General features: G+C 46.4%; 1 protein-coding gene across 1 annotated transcript; it reads right to left on the reverse strand.

Annotated features, from left to right (window-relative positions):
• Positions 1–3894: 3894 nt before the first annotated feature.
• On the reverse strand, positions 3895–19374 carry CELA1 (chymotrypsin like elastase 1). Its single transcript, XM_060026222.1, has 9 exons — positions 19335–19374; positions 18565–18647; positions 17506–17658; positions 17312–17412; positions 16172–16297; positions 15276–15412; positions 13165–13310; positions 4650–4799; positions 3895–3912 (listed from the first exon to the last, which is right to left on the reverse strand). Exons 1-9 carry the CDS (start codon positions 19372–19374, stop codon positions 3895–3897), a joined length of 954 nt encoding a protein of 317 aa, XP_059882205.1.

Genomic DNA, 19374 nt, shown 5'->3' on the forward strand with positions numbered 1-19374 from the left:
CTAAACCCGTGCGCCACAACTACTGAGCCTGCTCTCTAGAGCTGGTGAGCCACAACTACTGAGCCCCATGTGCCACAACTACTGAAGCCCGTGCGCCACATCAAGAGAAGGCACCGCAATGAGAAGCCCATGCACCGCAAGGAAGAGCAGACCCCGCTCAATGCTCTAGAGAAAGCCTGAGCGCAGCAATGAAGACCCAACACAGCCAAAAATAAATAAATAAATAAAAAGAATGTTGTATGGGAAAACGGGTTTGACTTACATGGGTGTGTGTACTGGGTCACCAAGTAAAGTTTCTTACTCCGGGGTGCAGTTTTTAAAGATGGAAACCCTCTACCAGAGAGGAGGTTGGCGCTGTCAACTGAAAAAAAAAAAAAAAAAAAAGCACAATCTCAAAGTTGAGAATTACGTTTTATTTGGCGGACAAAACCGAGGACTTAAGCGTGGGACACGGTCTCTCAAGTAGCTCTGAGAGACTGCCGGGAAGAGGTAAGGGAGGAGCCAGGGTATATAGGAGTTCTTGCAACAAAGACCGGGTTGTCAGAACATCAAAAGATTATGGTTAATTAAAGAAAACCAGATATCTCAAGTTAAGGAATTTGGCACTTTTCTATTTGTGGGAAGATGCAAGAGTCTGGGCTCACTGAAATCACTCCTTTGATATGCACCTCAGCTATCTGGGGCCAGTACCTGTGTTTTCTCATCCTGAGTCTCCTCAGGGTAAACTGTTGGGGCTGGGGTGGCTTCAGTGGCTGATGGCTTGATGGTCAGCATCCTGTTTCTATCCTGAGTTCCCTCAGGGCTCACCACTGGGGGAGGGGGTGCTGTAGTGTGATGGCTTGATGGCTGCAACATCCTTTGTTTACCGATACGGCAGGCAACATTCTTTCACTCGCAGCTCTAAACCTAGATCTGGTAGGGGTAGGCTGAGCAAAGGGGACAGAACTCCACATCTGGACCTGAAAGGGAGGAACAACTGGGCTAGAAGTAGAAACAAGGATGCTTAGGAAAGGAGAGGACCTTTATTGAAAAAAGGCTGAGGATGAAGGTATGGAAGCCTGTGCTGGGGGTGGGGAGCAGATTTTTCTAGCTGGAGGAACTAGTACAGTGTACTAGATGGAGAGAGGATATCAATTGTGTAACTTGGGATGGGACTGCTCAGATTATAACAGTTTCTTCTCTAGGTAGTAGGTCTCCAAATGAGTTACTCCCTGGGACTTCCCTGGTGGCACAGTGGTTAAGAATCCCACTGCCAACGCAGGGGACGGGTTCGAGCCCTGATCCGGGAAGATCCCACGCGCCGCGGAGCAAGTAAGCCCATACGCCACAACCACTGAGCCCATGCCACAACTACTGAAGCCCACACGCCACAACAAGAGAAGCCACTGCAATGAGAAGCCTGCGCGCCGCAACGAAGAGTAGCCCCTGCTTGCTGCAACTAGAGAAAGCCTGCACGCAGCAACGAAGACCCAAAGCAGCCAAAAATAAATTAATTAATTAATTAAAATAAAACTCAACTTAATTTCTAATGCAGAGAGGACCACATTTTAAAAAAAAAAAAAGAAAGAAAAGAAAAGAAAGTAACTCCCTGACATGTTTGAGGGGATAGCTGGGAATTAGGACTCTGGGTTTGGAGGAGCTGCTCACTCAAGGATTTTATAGTACAAGTAAAATGCCCCGAAAGAAAGGAAGAGGGACAAAATACACTTCCTAAGGACTGGCGAGGGAAGCTGGAGGTCTGAGACAAAATTGAAGGGCCTTCTCTGCTATTGTTTTTCAGGTCATTCCCCCAAAAAGGCATATTGCACTCAGGGTCAACCATGTGACAGGCATTGCTGAGTGTTGGGGAAGCCAAGAATAAATTTTAAAAATGTGATCCCTGGGCTTTCCTGGTGGCGCAGTGGTTGGGAGTCTGCCTGCCAATGCAGGGGTCACGGGTTCATGCCCTGGTCTGGGAAGATCCCACATGCCGCGGAGCGGCTGGGCCCGTGAGCCATGGCCGCTGAGCCTGCGCGTCCGGAGCCTGTGCTCTGCAACGGGGGAGGCCACAACAGTGAGAAGCCCGCGTACCGCAAATAACTAAATAAATAAATAAAATGTGATCCCTGACTTCAAGATGCTTAATGTCTGGAAGTTGAGGTAGGTTGTTAATCAGATGTTTATAATGTTATGTGCTTAATTCATTTCTAGAAATGGATACAAAAATTTCAGGTAATAGGTCATTAGGGTTTATTCTGTTATAACGCTAGCTGTGGGGATGGTCTAGAAGAGGCAAAGTGAAGAAAATGGAAGGACTTCACGGTGGGTGGGGAGAAGTGGGGGCAAGTGGGAGGACTGTGGTGCTGTGGGAACACTGAGGAGAGATGGCGATGACAACAGGTGTGTCACTAGCAGAAGGAGGCTGATACCTGGGGCACTGTCAGGAATCCTCAGCAGTGCAGCCCAGCCACTGCTTCCTAAGAAACCGTCTTCAGTGCCAATCCCTTGGGAACTGAAATTGGTCGTCACCAAATCATATAGTATTATTAGAGCAGGAAACATCTTTAGAAGTTAACTAGGTAGGGAAACTGAGTAACAGAAAGGGCTGGTGACTTGCCCAAGGTTACCCAGTTCCTCAGTGGCAGTGAATTGTGAGTTGGGAATAAAGGTGTCCTGTCTAGCCCAGCTTCTTTTGGTGTATACACCGTTCTAGAGGCCTCTGCTGACACAGCAGCCTATAAATTGCAAGACTGGTCTTAGCCAGTTTCTCCTGCTGTAATGTTAACTCTCCCGGTACCTCTTGTCTGGTCCTCAGCGATCACTATGAAAAGCTACTTGTCACCCTCTTAGCCTTCTCCTTTCAGTTCCTTCTTCACTCTATCACAGGCCACTCTAACAGACTGAGCCCTGGCCAGGATAGGACAGAATTATCAGCTTCCCAGTTCTCTGTGGTTTATAGAACCCCGGATCTGTTGCTTATTTTTGTCCAGCCTTGAAGTGCTGACTCATACTTAGTTTGAGACCACATATTATTTTCCCCTCAACCCTTTCCTTTCTTTGTTCCTTATCTTCTTTTCTCCTTTTTTCTATTCTTTCCTCTCTGTCTCCTTTCTAATTTGTCACTTACGTTGTCTGCTGGCATCTGACCTACCACCTAATCCTGTATTCCTATCTTTAGTGTATCCTTGTAGTTGCCATGACTCAGAACCTTGGGGTGAACACTGTTCTAGGCACTGAAGGGAGAAACAAAAGAAGGACAAGCCTACAGTCTACTTGGGAGAGTCAGGGCACATTTCGTCACTCAGGAACATTTTAAAGCCCTCTGTGCCTTTGACTATAGCAAATATGTTTGGGAGGAGGGACAGATGGGCAGATTAATGGATGAGTAGGTCCTAACATAATCCAAAAAGGACAATGTAAGACCACTCTCACTTGGCTTAGTTTGTGAACTGATAGAGATGGCAGCAAATGGAAGAACGAGCCCAGAAATGTGGTGAAATCCAACTCAGGCCCTGTAACTGCATTTCCACTAGAGGGCTTAATTACAAATAAAAAGACACAGGGGGCTTCCCTGATGGCGCAGTGGTTGGGAGTCCGCCTGCTGATGCAGCGGACATGGGTTCGTGCCCCGGTCCGGGAGGATCCCACATGCCGTGGGGCGGCTGGGCCCGTGAGCCATGGCCGCTGAGCCTGTGCATCCGGAGCCTGTGCTCCGCAACGGGAGAGGCCACAACAGTGAGAGGCCCGCGTACTGCAAAAAAAAAAAAAAGACACAGGATAATATATATATTCAATTTTATTTGCATTTCTGCATCTGGCTCAGTAGTCTGTTAGAATGGTTTTTCCTGGATGGCCTCAAGACCTGCTGTGGATCTAAGAATCATCTTGGGAAGGCCGTTGGACCCAAGAAAATGTTCAGTTGTTGGCAGTGACCTGAACGAAAAACCGGTTATATCCAGTCAGTAACTTCTGCCCACCTCCTTTCTTTTCCCTTCAGGGCTCCCAGTTGAGCATGGCCCTGTACTGGGTTTATGGGGGGGGCGTCAGGAAGTAGTTCTCAGCTGTGTCAGGGCAATTCAGTGTTATAGGCACGCACTCAAGACTTAGTGTCAAGGGCAGACCTTGAATCGGTTGTGAGTCAAGGTTCATACCACAAGACTCCAGAATGTGTTTGAAGACTGGAGGGTATAGGTGTGAGGCTCTACCACCAGGTCAGTGTAGGTATAGTCTCACCTAACCCTCAAGCATTGTTTAAGGTGGTAACACCTCTTGGCAAAGGGTAGAGCAAATTCCCATGATGCCCTTAGAAAGAACTGGTGGAGGAGAAGGTTAGTGCCTCTTCCCTCGCCCAGGAGAGGGAAGCCATTTTCCCCTTGGCTTTCACTTTGGACAGCACTGATATGTACCTGGTTCAGATCTGCTGTTGCCACCACCCACCCTACCCTAAGCAGTAAACAATACAGTGAAGCATTCTTAGTGGGTATGTGAAGTGGAACTCAGGACGGCAACGTTATCGAGCGAAAGTACACAATGGAGGAAGGGAAAGGAGTAAACATTTGAATGCGGTGAGGAAGAGGATGGCTTCCCCTGCTTAACTTTTGCTCCCCAACCCAGCCAGTGCTTGGGTCTCCAGGTAACCCTATTTCAAACCATCATTTGAGAGGACTCACGTTATTTATCCAAGAGATGTAAGCAGAGACCCGAGTGAAGACTGTGGGCTTCCTGGAGACATTACAGCCCAGGCTGGACACGAAGCTGGTCACACCGTGGACAGTGTACTGGCCATTCACCAAGCAATGAAGGGGACCCCCAGAATCACCCTGTGGAGAGGAGAAGCAGTGTCCTAAAACTCCACATCTTTTGATCTTTGGGCCTTTGTTTCTGCTTACACCCACCCACCCCCATCTCTGTTTGTACAATCCTGTACTGTTTAAAAGCTCCAATTAAGATCCCCACTTCCGGGCTTCCCTGGTGGCGCAGTGGTTGAGAGTCCGCCTGCCGATGCAGGGGACACGGGTTCGTGCCCTGGTCTGGGAAGATCCCACATGCCGCAGAGCGGCTGGGCCCGTGAGCCATGGCCGCTGAGCCTGCGCGTCCGGAGCCTGTGCTCCGCAATGGGAGAGGCCGCAACAGTGAGAGGCCCGCATGCCGCAAAAAAAAAAAAAAAAAAAGATCCCCACTTCCTTCATATCCCCTCAATCAAGATGAACCTCCTCTTCCTTTCTAAACAACCATAGCACTTCTTCCTTTCTTTTGTAGCACTCATGTCATGTTCTGCCTTGTGTTTTGGTTTCATAATTTGTTTCTATCTCCCACGCTTATCTGTGAGCTTCTTGAGACAGGAACTGCATCTTACTGATATTTTCCTCTCCACGATGCTAGCATAGAACTTTGAACATCTTAGGCTCAATAGCTGTTACTGACTTAAATTGAACCTGGGGTGAGGGGAATAAGTTGTTCTAATGATTTATTTATCTCCAGCATTCAGACCAACGGGTCTAATTAGACTTAGCCTTTAGACACAGGGTAGGTAGTCAAAACATGTTAAACTAAACCGGCATAAAGACAAGAGAAAGTGATGTATTGGGTAGTGGTTACGTGCTCGGACTTAGAATCAGACAAACCGGAGTTTACAGACTTTGACCTTGACACTCATTTCCTTACTCAGTTCCCAGAATGTCAGTTCTGTGATTCCAGACATAAAATTGGAAGATATTTCTTTGGAGAATCTGACCAGCACAAGAGGGAAGATCTACAGATACTAACATTGGAAGTCCCCCAATGAAATGGCCTAGCCAGATCCCCTGACAAAGCAGTTCACTATAGATGAACACCACCTAAGGCTCAGAGCTACCTATCAGCTCTTCACTGTCCGACTCTGAAATAAGAGCATATGGTCAAGGATGACCAAACATCTGAAGAAAGCCTCAATTATAAAGATCAAGGGGTTTCCCTGGTGGCGCAGTGGTTAAGGATCGCCTGCCAATGCAGGGGACACATGTTCGAGCCCTGGTCCAGGAAGATCCCACATGCTGCAGTGCAACTAAGCCCGTGTACCACAACTACTCAGCCTGCGCTCTAGAGCCCCTGAGCCACAACTACCGAAGCCCGCACGCCTAGAGCCCGTGCTCCGCAGTAAAAGAAGCCACTGCAATGAGTAGCCCGCGCACTGCAACAAAGAGCAGCCCCCGCTCACGGCAACTAGAGAAAGCCCACGCGCAGCAACAGAGACCCAATGCAGGCAAAAATAAAATAAATTAAAAAATAAAATAAAAATTTAAAACCTCCTTATTTAAAAAAATAAATAAAGATCAAAACAAAGAGAAAGAAATAAAAAATGAAGGCAACCAAGATTATGCAGGGAGAAGAATATAAACAACAAAACTATGATTAATATTGCATCCATGATACAAGAACAGCAAGCTATTAGAGCATTCAGAAACAAAAAGAGCCTTTGGAAATTATGATAGTAGAAATGAAAGACTGGGTTAGGAGATAAAGCGGACAAAATATATAGAGAGAAAATATGAAAATAAGAGGACCAATTTAGGAGGTAGATGTGTGAATAATGGAAATTCTAGAAAGAGAAAATAAAAATGGAGGGGAGGAAATGATCAATAAATAAACATTTTCAGAAGCAAAGATCTGGAGTTTCCAGAATGAAGAAACCCACTAAATGTCCCTCAAAATGAATGCAGATAGACCCATACCAAGATACAGAACAAGAGAAGATAAAATAGGTCACTTATAAATTAGTGGAGAGTTTGGGGCTGAACTGGTGATAAATTGAGTATACATTATGCAAATTTAAAAGGACAATTATCAACCCCAGGGAAAACAAAATTATGCAGGGAATAGCATTTTACATAATCATAATAAATACTAAATGTTAATTTAACCAAAATTATTTGGGGAGGTTGTGGGTGCAGATAGAAAAGTTCATGCTGGGGGCAAGTATATATGTGTAAAAGGAAGAGAGGTTGCACACCTTGCATAATGCCTGAGCTGAAAAATTAAGTGGCAGTATAAGTATATGCTTTTAGAGAGGTGGAAGGAGACACTGAAAGAAATCAGCTGAAGAGTTGACAGTGGTCCCCTCTAGGGAGGGAGAGCTTGAGGTGGTAGAAAGAACACTATGACTGTTCTTTCCCACTATTAGGCCTCATAGTTTTACTGGCCACCTTAAGCAGTTTAATACACATAGCTTCAATAAAAATTAAAACTTAAAAAAAGAAGAACTAGGGAAAGAGACCAAAAGTTCAAATTGCGGATAACTCTTTTAAAAAGGAAATAGCTGTACCCCATCCCAACTATGTTTAGGAAAAGAAGATGCTTCCTTTAGACTATTGTACTCAACACAAAACAAAACAGTTTAAATATCTTCCACTCAAATTCTAATAGGGGTTTGATAGTATTTCTAAGCTAGAGGAATGGAAGGTAATTGAATTGTATATCATACGATTTTCTTATGCTAATTGACCTGAAAAGAAACAAAGACTGTAGCGATGGGGGTGTGGCTGAGGATATCGGGGCAGAAGGAAGAGCTGGGAAAGAGCTCGGTGGGAGACGGTGGATTGAGGTGAGAGGGGCTTAGTGAATCCACTCTGAGGAAAAGGGCTGGGACCCAGAAATCTGAAAGCCCAGAAAACAAAGACACAATATTTGGGAAATTCCAGTGGGAAGAGACCTGGTGACACAATCGCTTCAGAGAATTGCCTATCTGGAGTGGCAGCAAGAAGAAAAGTACTCTTGTTTTTCAGAGTTCAAGGCCTTGAGAGAGAGCAAAGTGAATTAAACTCAGAAAGGTTAAACCTTAAGAGGTTGTAGGTGAAGGTGGCTGGTGAGGACCTGTAAGAGCTTGACTTATGTGTTCATCTTTTTTTTTTTTTTTTTTTGCCCCAAGTTGCAGGTAGGGTTCCCAGGATATAGGACTTCTAAGTTTTGACACTGGTGTGGACAAAAAATGTTGCCTGCCATGTCAGTAAACAAAGAATTTTGCCTTCCATTCTGGGAAACAAGGAATGTTGCCTGTCATCAAGCCACCAGCCACTGCAGCCACCTTCCATATCCTGAGGGGATTTCAGGATGGAGAAAAATGATACTGGCCCTAGATAGTTGCGATGCATATCAAAGGAATGATTTCTATAAGCCCAGAGTCTTGCATCTTCCCATACACAGAAAAACACTAAAATCATTCACTTGAAATGTCTGTTTCTTGTTATTAGCAGTAATCTTTGATGGTTGTCTCCATGTTTTTTTTTCAGCAAAAACTCTAATATACCCTGGCTCCTTCCCTTACCTCTTTGGAACAGTTGCTCAGAGCTGTCTGAGAGGCTGTCTCCCGGGCTATAGTCCTTAGTAAGATCACTGAATAAAACATAACTCTCAACTTTTAGGCTGTGCGGTTTTGTTTTGTTTTCATTTGACACTGGGGAAGTCCTGGGAAAATTGGGATGAGTTGCTCACCTTACTTCCGTAGTTCTAAATGCTTACAAAAAAAAAACCCTTTAGGGACTTTCCTGGCGGTCCAGTGGTTGGGACTTAGCCTTCCAGTGGTTGGGACTTAGCCTTCCAGTGCGGGCGCAGGGGTGTGGGTTCGATCCCTGGTTGGGGAGCCAGGACCTCACATGCCCTGCGGCCAAAGGGCCAAAACATAAAACAAAAGCAATATTGTAGCAAACTCAGTGACGACTTTAAAAATGGTCCACATCAAAAAAAAAAAAAAAAAATCTTTAAAACAAACACATAAAAAATCCTTTAATCTTTGATTCTACTATTTCAGCCAGCCTACCAGCCTCCTTCTCCACCTAGCTTGGAGCTTGCATTTGATCTGCGATCTTGTCTTTATGTCCCAATAATGCATGAAAACCCAGCCCTGGATTAATCCATTCCCTACAACTAGATCTTCGAATGGAGTGAATCATATATCCATTATGATTATTGCATGGTCTCCAACCTCAGCCTATACAGTAACATCATGGGCCAGTCTTTCTAAACCCATTCATCTTAATCAGTCCAGACACAAACAACCCTTGTCCCTTCATTTTCAGCATTTAATCTGACTCCTAGTTCATGAGTAAATAGAAGCAAGATTGCAGAACACCTGCCAACTTCCAGCTACCCAGCCTGCACTCTCTTTCACGTCCATGCACATTTTTGTATCCCTCTTCTGTTCAAGGCCAGCTCCACCTGTGCTCTTGGTTCATCTCTTCCTTCTCCTCCGGGATCTTGTGTCATCCATTTTTTCCCTCTCTCCAGCTCTACAGGATCCTTTCCTCTCTGCCCAGAAACACACTTAATTTTCTTCCCTCTTAAAAGATCCACCCCCTCCATGACTGTCATCCTCCTTAAAGCTACCAGACTTGTAAAATTCCTCACTTTCATCCAAGATTCTTGAAAGAGTATTCTACGTTCTTTGCTATGTTTCTTTCTTTCTTTCTTTTAAATTGGAGTATAATTGCTTTACAATGATGAGTTAGTTTCTGCTGTACAACGAAGTGAATCAGCTATATGTATACATATATCCCTCCCTCTTGGACCTCCCCCCCCATCCCACCCATCTAGGTCATCACAGAGCACTGGGTTGAGCTCCCTGTGCCATATAGCACGTTCCCACTAGCTATCTATTTTACACATGGTAGTGCATTTATGTCAAACCTAATCTACCAATTCATCTCCCCCGCCCCTTCCCTGCCCCCTGCCCCATGTCCACATGTCTATGTCTCTATTCCTCCTCTGCAAATAGGTTCATCTGTACCATTTTTCTAGATTCCACATATATGTGTTAATATACGATATTTGTTTTTCTCTTTCTGACTTACTTCACCCTGTATGACAGACTCTAGGTCCATCCACATCTCTACAAATGACCCAGTGTTGCCTCTTCATTCCTTACCCTTCAATCAAGCTTCTGCCCTCACCACTCCACTGAAACTGTTCTAGCTGTAGTTACCAGTGACCCACCAACTGTGGAAGTAGCCACTTTCAGTTATCAGCCGGGGCTCCTGGATGCCAGGCATACTATGTGATGATCTATCAGTATTTCCTGAGATTTTGTGAAACCTTTATTTACTATGCTTTTCTCTTATCTCTTTTTTAGATCCTTACGGGTCCTTTGTCTTCCAACTATCTCTGAAGAACTCAAATATTTATGTTATCACAGTTCTTCCCCCCAGCTCACTTTTTTTTTTTTTTTCCTCATTCTACCACTTTTCCCTGGGGGAGGTGGGGATGGGGGGTGGGGGACTTTGAGGGATCTCATTTCCCGTTAAGCTTATCTCTAACCTAGCTTTCTCCTTCAGGCTCCACTCTCTTTATATATAGTTTCTTACCAGTTAACTATAACTGAATGTCCCACTGGGATCTCAGACTCAACTTGTCAGACTCAACCTTCCCTCCAAAATCCTATGAATATTGTCTCATAGAGGCAACAAACACCTCCCCCAAATCACTTAAATCAGATGCCTGGAAGTCATTCTTGATCCTCCTTCCTCCTCTCCACTGCCCTAATTCAGGCCCTCAGATGTCTTGCCTAGATAATTGCAAGAGGCTCCTAAGCAGTCTCCCTGCTAATTTTGCTCTCTTCAAAAACACGCTTAGGGTTTCCCTGGTGGCGTGGTGGTTGGGGGTCCGCCTGCCGATGCAGGGGACACGAGTTCGTGCCCCGGTCCGGGAAGATCCCACATGCCGCAGAGCGGCTGGGCCCGTGAGCCATGGCCGCTGAGCCTGCGTGTCCGGAGCCTGTGCTCCGCAATGGGAGAGGCCACAACAGTGAGAGGCCCGCGTACCGCAAAAAAACAAAAAAAACATGCTTACCTTGTCATCAGAGAGTGCTTCTAAAAGGCAAATCTGATCATGCTGTTCTCCGGTTTAGAACTCTTCAGTGGTTTCCCAGTGCCTAAGATAAAGGTTCATGTCCCCAAGCATGACATTTGAAGGCCTAAGTCATGTGGCTCCTACCTGTCTCCAGTGTCATCTCCTGACATTCCCTAGTATGGTAATAGTTTATGTTCTAGCCCAGAGGTCAGCAAACTTTTTCTGTAAAGAGCCAAAGAGTAAATATCTCAGGCTTTGCAGGCCAGTCTCTCTTGCAACTGTTCAACTCCGTGAAAGCAGCCATAAACAACATGTAATGAAGAAGTAAGGCTGTATTCCAATAAAAGTTTTTTTTAACGAACACTGAAATTTTATATTTTTCATGTGACATATTATTGATGTCACAATAATATTGACATATTATTCCTTTCTTAATTTGTTCCCAACCATTAAAAAATGTGAAAAACATTCTTAGCTCATGGACCACGTAAACACAGGCAGCAAGCTGGGCTTGGAGGCTGTGGGCCCTGACCTCTGCTCTAACGGTAGGGAATGCCCTATAATTCTCCATGTGTTCTAGGTTCTTGGGCCATGCCTTTCTTCATGTTCCCTCTCTCTGAATATCTTTTCCTCTTTTTTTGCCTGGCTTTCTCCTATTTAAGCTTTATGACTCAGTACAGACTCTAGTTTCGCAGGGAAGGCAAGTCTTTTCCGACACCAACAGGCAGAGATAAGTACCTATCTTTTGAACTCCCATATCACTCTATGCATATTTTTGTTATAACACTTAACCACATTGTATTACAATGTTCTGTTCTATGTCTGCTCTTCCCATTCTTCCACTAGACACTGTGTTTATATTTATCTTTGTATCTTTCGTACCTTTCATACAAAGATGAATCAAACACAGTGCCTAGTATTTAGCAGATGATCAAGAATATTTGTTGAACTGCATTAAGAAATCTGCAAACTTATGGTCACCAGAGGATAAGGGTGGGGGAGGGATAAATTGGGAGATTGGGATTGACATATACACACTACTATATATAAAATAGATAACTAGGGCTTCCCTGGTGGCGCAGTGGTTGAGAGTCCGCCTGCCGATGCAGGGGATGCGGGTTCGTGCCCCGGTCTGGGAAGATCCCACATGCCGCGGAGCGGCTGGGCCCGTGAGCCATGGCCGCTGAGCCTGCGCGTCCGGAGCCTGTACTCCGCAGTGAGAGGTCCGCGTACAGCAAAAAAAAAAAAAAAAAAAAAAAAAAAAAAAATATATATATATATAGATAGATAACTAATAAGAACTTGCTGTATAGCACAGGGAACTCTACTCAGTACCCTGTAATGGCTTATATGGGAAAAGAAGCTAAAAAAAAAAAAAAGAGTGGATAAATGTATATGTATAACTGATTCACTTTGCTGTACACCTGAAACTAACACATTGTAAATCAACTATACACCAATAAAAATTAAAAAAAAAAGAAATCTGTAAGATGGTGCATTGGTGATTGATCTTGTCTAAATAGAAGATAATTTATATATATACTATTATAAAACTATTTTGTGCACTTTCCCCTACCATATTCACCTGTATACATTCTGCTAACAATAATATTGGGTCAAAAGGGTGGTGGTGGAGGAGCTATAAGAAAAATTGGGGTTGATGGGAGGGGAGCTAACTTATACACAGTTACAACCACCACTCCAGGCCTAGCCCCATGGCAGCCATTAAAAATCTAGGGCACAGGGGCTTCCCTGGTGGCGCAGTGGTTAACAATCTGCCTGCCAATGCAGGGGACACAGGTTCGAGCCCTGGTCCGGGAAGATCCCACATGCCGCAGAGCAACTAAGCCCGTGAGCCACAACTACTGAGCCTGCGCTCTAGAGCCCGTGAGCCACAACTACTGAAGCTCGCGCACCTAGAGCCTGTGTTCCGCAACAAGAGGAGCCACTGCACTACAAGAAGAGTAGCCTCCACTCGCTGCAACTAGAGAAAGGCCACACATAGCAACAAGACCCAACGCAGCCAAAAAAAAAAAAAAAAAATTTATTAAAAAAAAAAAATCTAGGGCACAAATGACTTCTAAAGAACACTCACATATACCAACACACAAATGTTGGGCCACACACAAACTTTTGAGGTGGGGGAGGGCAACAGGCAAGATGAATTTTAAGGTTCCTTTAAACTTGGAGATTCTGTGAATATAGACCTAGTAGCACAGAATCATTCTCCTTCAGATGCTAGAATACAAAGGTTAGTCTGTACATAGGGGTGGGAGTAGGTGTGAAATAGGTGAGTAAAAGGTGGGGGATGGGAAACAGAGAGGGGAGGGACCTGGGGTGAGACTTCTGACACTTCCCGCCTGTGTTCACCTGGCATCCAGAGTGAACTCCGTCTCCTCCAGCGCACACCATGGTATTCTTCACGGTGGAGCCCCAGTAAGAGGAGCTGGAGCAGGTGGCGTAGTCCACGGTGGGCAGGTAAGCCTGCTGCAGGGTCTGGGCCAGCTGCCCATTGGCTGAACAGGACACACAGCACTGGAGGTCAGCCCCAGCTGCTATCCAGGGAAAAAAAACCTTCCACACCCGGCTAAACCTTGCCAAGTTCTGATGAAAGCTGAGGTCAGGGCAAGTTCCTTGTCTCTGCCCATTGCATGTCATAGATCCTCCTTTTGTCTCTCCTTATATAAAAGCTACAGGCATCTTCCTTTAAGGAGTCATCCTTGACTACTGTTCCCAGGTTCCAGACCACTAATCCTATGCCTGCTTTTTTTTTTTTTTAATCTCATGAATACCTTAATTATGTAACTAGAATGGTCTTATTTGTTAATAACTTATCTGTCCTGCTTCCTCCTTACACTGTAAACCCTGTGAAGCAGAACTGGGACTATGCACCCTTGTTTCCATTTCTTAAGAGCTTTCCTTTATCTGCAATTTTTTTTTTTTTTTTTGCGTACGCGGGCCTCTCACTGTTGTGGCCTCTCCCATTACGGAGCACAGGCTCCGGACGCGCAGGCTCATTGGCCATGGCTCACGGGCCCAGCCGCTCTGTGGCATGTGGGATCTTCCCAGACCAGGGCACGAACCCGTGTACCCTGCATCGGCAGGCGGACTCTCACCCACTGCGCCACCAGGAAAGCCCTATCTGCATTTTTTGACTTTTCAAAGGCTTTGCACATGAATTATTCTTTGGATACTTACAACAATCCTTTCATGTTATACATAGATCAGGAAACTGAACTACAATGACATTGAGTGAACTGGGAGCAGAGCTGGATTACAAGCATGTGTCTCTCTCAGCCCCAGGTTTCTCCAGTAAGACTGGCTGCTCCCAGCAAGGCCTTGCCTCCCCTCCAGAGCTCAGATCCTGTCTGATGGCTGACAGCCTTCTGTGCCAGGCCTGCTGTCTCTACCCTTGTTAACTATCTCTGCTCATAGCCTCTCCCACCTTTCCATGTCATCTAATGACTTTTCCTTCCAGAAATCTTCCCATGATTGACCGGAAGAAGCTGAGGCCTCCTCTGCCTCGACTCCTCTGGACCTGCAGCCACCCCTGGCTCATTCACTCCAGCCCACAGCCTATAGACTGTCTATGAAGGCAGCGCGATGGTGTCGTGACCACCAAGGCGGAAGCCAGGATACCTGCCTTCTGGCCCCAGCTAACTAGTTACTAACTAGTCATGTGATTTTTTTTTTTTTAATATTTATTTATTGTGCTTCCCTGGTGGCGCAGTGGCTGAGAGTCTGCCTGCCGATACAGGGGACACGGGTTCGTGCCCCGGTCCGGGAAGATCCCACATGCCGCAGAGCGGCTGGGCCCGTGAGCCATGGCCGCTGAGCCTGCGCGTCCGGGGCCTGTGCTCCGCAACGGGAGAGGCCACAACAGTGAGAGGCCCGCGTACCAGAAAAAAAAAAAAATCATTTATTTGGCTGTGCTGGGTCTCACTTGCAGCACATGGGATCTTTGTTGTCGTGTGAGAGATCTTTGCGGCATGAGGCATCTTTTAGTTGCAGCATACAGGCTCTTAGTTGTGCCGTGCCCGATCTATGTTCCCTGACCAGGGATCGAACCTGGCCCCCTGCAATGGGAGCGCAGAGTCTTAACTGCTGAACCACCAGGGAATTCCCTGGTCATGTGATCTTGAACAAGGTCTTTAATTTCTTTCTTTTTTTTTTTTTTTTTAAGGTCTTTAATTTCTTTGGGCCTCAGTTTCCTTATGTGTAAAATGAGAGGCTGGTAACAAAATACTCTCTGAGGTAAGGTGTCTATCATTTTTTTTTTTTTTTTTTGGTTATAAGAATCTAAGAATTTCTGACTTGACTATTCCATGGCCTGTTCTTAGCTTGATTTCATGAACCAGTTATTTTATCTCTGGTTCCTGGTCTTTGGCTCTGAACACCTAGGACCACAGAAAAAGTGCCCCAGAAGCTCAGCTACCTAATCAAGATCCATGTGGTGGATGGTGCCAATGTAGGCGACTTACTCATGGTCCTGCCCCAACCTGTGATGTAGCAGGGGCTGTTGTTAGCCGGGATGGTTCCCTCCTTTGGCAGAACACCCAGCTGGACATAGCTGTTGAGGGTAACGTTCTGGGCCAGGCGCAGCAGGGCGATGTCATAGCTGCGGGAGGAAAGGAGACGGCTCGCTTGCAGGACCAGGCCTTCCTTTAAGTCAGCACAGGGACAAGCCCTCCCTAAGCCTTGTGTGCCCACGGAATTGGAAACCAATGACTTCGAAGAAGGAGGGGACTGACTCGCCAAGACTCAAATTCGAGGAACTACGCACTTGGATTGTAGGATATTCTACGTTTAACAGCGGCCCCTGCTGGTGACGTCTCAGCATTGTCGCCTAGCTCTGGTCTGCAACCCAGGGGGGAGTGGAGCTCGCTTCTTTCGTTGTGAATGGGGACTCGGAAAGGAGCAGAGTGCTTTGATCTTCGTAGCAGAGAAGAGTTCTCAGAGGAGAAAGATGTCAAATGCTCTGCAGAAATATCCGAATTACTTGAACCCACGCTATAGAATTGGCTACCATCTTAACTAGTTCCTTTCCAAAAGTTTACAGCTCAGTCTTGCAGGACTTTTCTCATTGTGAGATTCATTTTAAGAAATCTACTTTTGCTGATGGAGTCTATTCCATAAAATGAATAATAACTAACAATAAAAACAGGAACATTAAACTCTGCAGAGGAGATTCAGGGGATCCAATCATGCAAACCAGCGTAGATCAAACAAATCCCCAAAGATCTTCAAACATTCTCAAGTCCTCCAACATCTTAATTCTCAGAGTCCTCCTGGATGAATGTGAAGGAAGCCAAGACCCCATGGCTGGCCAGTCAGCCCTCCACCTCCCAGCCCCAGGTCAGCCCCACCTTGCCCCTACCCTGCAGCCACATTATTGCTGTTCCAGTGGGGATGCACCTCGATCCTCTGCACTCTCACGTACTGCTCGGTGCCATCGTTCTGGCTCAGGTTGTGGTCTCCAACCACCACACGGAAGCTCATTTGTCTGGAGGGAGAGAGGGGAGCCCTGAGTGATCGTTCTTTTTCCCCTCTTAGAGAAAAGTTGGGAAGCCATCTTACATCTCATCTTTAGGACAGGAATCCCTCTTATCTGGCCCAGGCAGTGGAAGGATGGAAGACCCTGGAAGATGAGGAAGTAACCAACCCTCCCATCCCCAATTTGCTAACCTGTGGAAGTGACAAAAACTACCATCAACTTCATGTTCCCAATTTACTAAGCTAAACATCAGAGGCTGAATATCTCATAACTTGGGAGAGGTGGGCTGAGCATAAATGAAATAATGGCTCTCGGCCCATAGAGGGGTTTCGAGGGACATATAAACTTCTAGACCAGTAGTTCTTTTGTTTTTAAAATTTTTTGTCCACACCACATGGCATGCGGGATCTTAGTACCCCCCGACCAGGGATTGAACCCGTGGCCCCTGCACTGGAAGCATGGCGCCTTAACCACTGGAAGTCCTAGACCAGTAGTTCTTAAAGCATGGTCCCTGTACCAGCAGCATCAATATAACCTGGAAACTTGTTAGAAATGCAGATTCTCAGGCCTCAACCTGGACCTTCCTATCAGAAACTCTACTGGGCTGGGCCCAGCAATCTGTGCCCTGCAGGTGATTCTGATCTACGCTCAAATTTAAGAACCACTGCTCACGATAAACATGAAAAAATGGTTACCAGTCAGGCGTTGACTAGGCACTTAAATATTTACCTACCTAATTCTCACAATAATTCTACCAAGTAGGTAGAGATAAGGGAGGGAGAGCTTGGAGAGCTAAGTAAGCCATCCAAGTTCACATAGCTAGAAGAAGCTGGGACAGGAGGTGAACCTGAGTTTGCCTGACATTATAGTTTGTACTTTCCATTATATCCTACTACCTCCCCGCAGGCCCCCCAACACCTCCTTAAAGTCTTGCCCTGAGCGGTCAAACATACATATTCCTCCAGAAGGACCAGACTCTTCCCCTCCCAGGGGCTCAGAAAAGCTGGTCTTTGTTTTTCTCACTTGTCCACACAGTGAGCAGCTGTCATCACCCAGTTCCGTCTGATGAGGGTCCCTCCACAGATGTGAAACCAGGAACCTCCAGACTGGTACTGGAGGGAAATCTAGATGGGGAGAGAAGAAAAGAGGGATAGGTTGGTGATTCTTGAAAGGCATTGATCCCAGCCATGTGTTACCTCCTTAAACTCCTGCCATACCTCAAAACATTCTCCAACTTTCTGGGCTAGAGATGGCGAATTGTTTTCATTTGACCTTTTGCTGTTGAGGCTACCTGGAGTAGTGGTGAGAAGGGGCGTGTAGATGCTCCTGGGACCAGCAGAAAAGAGTGTTCCGTCATTTGGTGATGTTTGCTGTGTACATGGAAGGGGGAGTAAAGACATACACACACAGTGCATTCAGCATCGTTACCCTATATTATTGCAAAGGGCCAGGAACCCAGGTCCTTCTACCTCCATTCCCTCTTGGGAAGGAAATGTAGCCATGGAATTGCTCCATCACCTAAGCCACAAACTTAGGTCCCCAGAACTCCCCTCCGAAGTTTTGAAGATACACCCTGTCCCCTCACCCCAGCAGATACTTAGAAACACCACCGGAGTATTCATTTTTATCAGTTCATTCCTCCTCCTTCATTGCCTCATATCACACAATAGCTCTACCCCTGAAAATTGGGGCACAAACTTCTGTAAATTGAATTTAATTCTAATCGCAGTGATTTCTCTCAAAGTATGGCTATTCACCAGTGAATTTGCCAGTTTTACACTTTTAGAATTGCTTAAATCACAGCCTAGCTGCCCTATTTTGAAAGTGGAAACTCTTTAAATAGCCAAACGAGCAACGTGCTCCATTTGGAGGCAGAGGTATGTTTGCATGTGTGACACGAATTGCGTGGAGTGGGATGTGTGTGTGTGTGTGTGTGTGTGTGTGTGTGTGAAGGTGTGTAGAGTCCGAGGTGTGGGTCTGGCACACAGTCTTGCTAGTGTGGCACAAGAGGTATTGCTGGGAGTGTAAATGTGGTTTGTGTTTGGGTGTGTGCCTGGGAGAGTGAGTGTGGTTGGTGTTTAAATCCTTTCCTCCAAGCCTTTTGCACTTAGAAAAAAATTCCTAAGCCTCGTCCCATTCATCTTTTAAAGCTAGAATCCAGGCGGCTGGAGAGCTTCCTGTTGATAAGGATATACACAAACATACATAATATTGCATATCAGGACACGGGCAACTCTTATTTCATTGGCAGTCTGGGGCTGTGAAGGAACACCCACCTGAGAGGGCCAAGAATGCCTCCGGGCCTCAGTCCCTCCAACTACCCGGGCGTTGGTTTCTGGAAAGTCCTGGGCACTATGTCCTTTGTGGGGCAGAAGAAAAGTGAGTGATGACTAAGCATGGGGTCAGCTCAGGGTGGGAGGGCGGGTGGCAGTTGTGCTTTGTCTGCAAACTCACAGTTCCTCCCTAGCAAATGAGGGGCCCGGCTGTGAGTTCTCTGAGCCCCTTTTGAAAGCAGATAATTCTAAGTGCCTTCTGCTTTTCTGCTTCCCCTACGTGTCCCCAGAACCTTGGCATGTTACAAGGACCCATCTCACACTGCCGTGCCAGGCCCCAGAGGTTCCTCATGGTCTCAGCCTTGCTTAGGGCCACCCTTGGCCTGAGGTGACTCCCCGCTCCCTACCCTCCACCCCTGACCCCCCCTCCCCCTCCCACACACAGTGCTTTGGCGGGATTCTCCAGGGGGCAGGGACAGCAGTGCACATGCCACCAGATGCCCGCTGAGGACGTCTTCCTGTCAGTGGGGTTGGTGGGGGAGCCCAGGGCTCTGGAAGAGGCTTCTCTCTGCTTCATGGCTCAGGGGACTTTCAAGCAGAGGCCCCCGACCTTTTCTATCATGGGCTCCAGGAGAATAAAGTTTTCGCTAGACTCACAGGCAGGGTCTCCTTCCCATCCTGGGATAGAGAGGAGACCTGGGCTTAAGGAACGCTTTCCAACCCTCCTGCTCAATCTCCCTCCCTACAGAACTCCAGCCAGATGACCCACTTACCGTGAAGGACCAGCGTGGTGAACACCAGCAAGCGCAGCAT

The sequence above is a fragment of the Delphinus delphis genome, chromosome 11 (assembly GCF_949987515.2).
Source record: "Delphinus delphis chromosome 11, mDelDel1.2, whole genome shotgun sequence".
NCBI lineage: Eukaryota > Metazoa > Chordata > Mammalia > Artiodactyla > Delphinidae > Delphinus > Delphinus delphis.

Bases quoted from the DNA above. Each gene is read 5' to 3' on its own strand.
- CELA1 (XM_060026222.1), bottom strand. From the start codon at position 19,374: ATGCTGCGCTTGCTGGTGTTCACCACGCTGGTCCTTCACG. The intron at 17,413-17,505 runs GTATGGCAGGAG...CTCCCCATCTAG, and splicing joins AAGTTGGAGAATGTTTTGAG to ATTTCCCTCCAGTACCAGTC. The intron at 15,413-16,171 runs GTAGGGGCAAGG...TTCCTCCCGCAG, and splicing joins AGCAATAATGTGGCTGCAGG to CTATGACATCGCCCTGCTGC.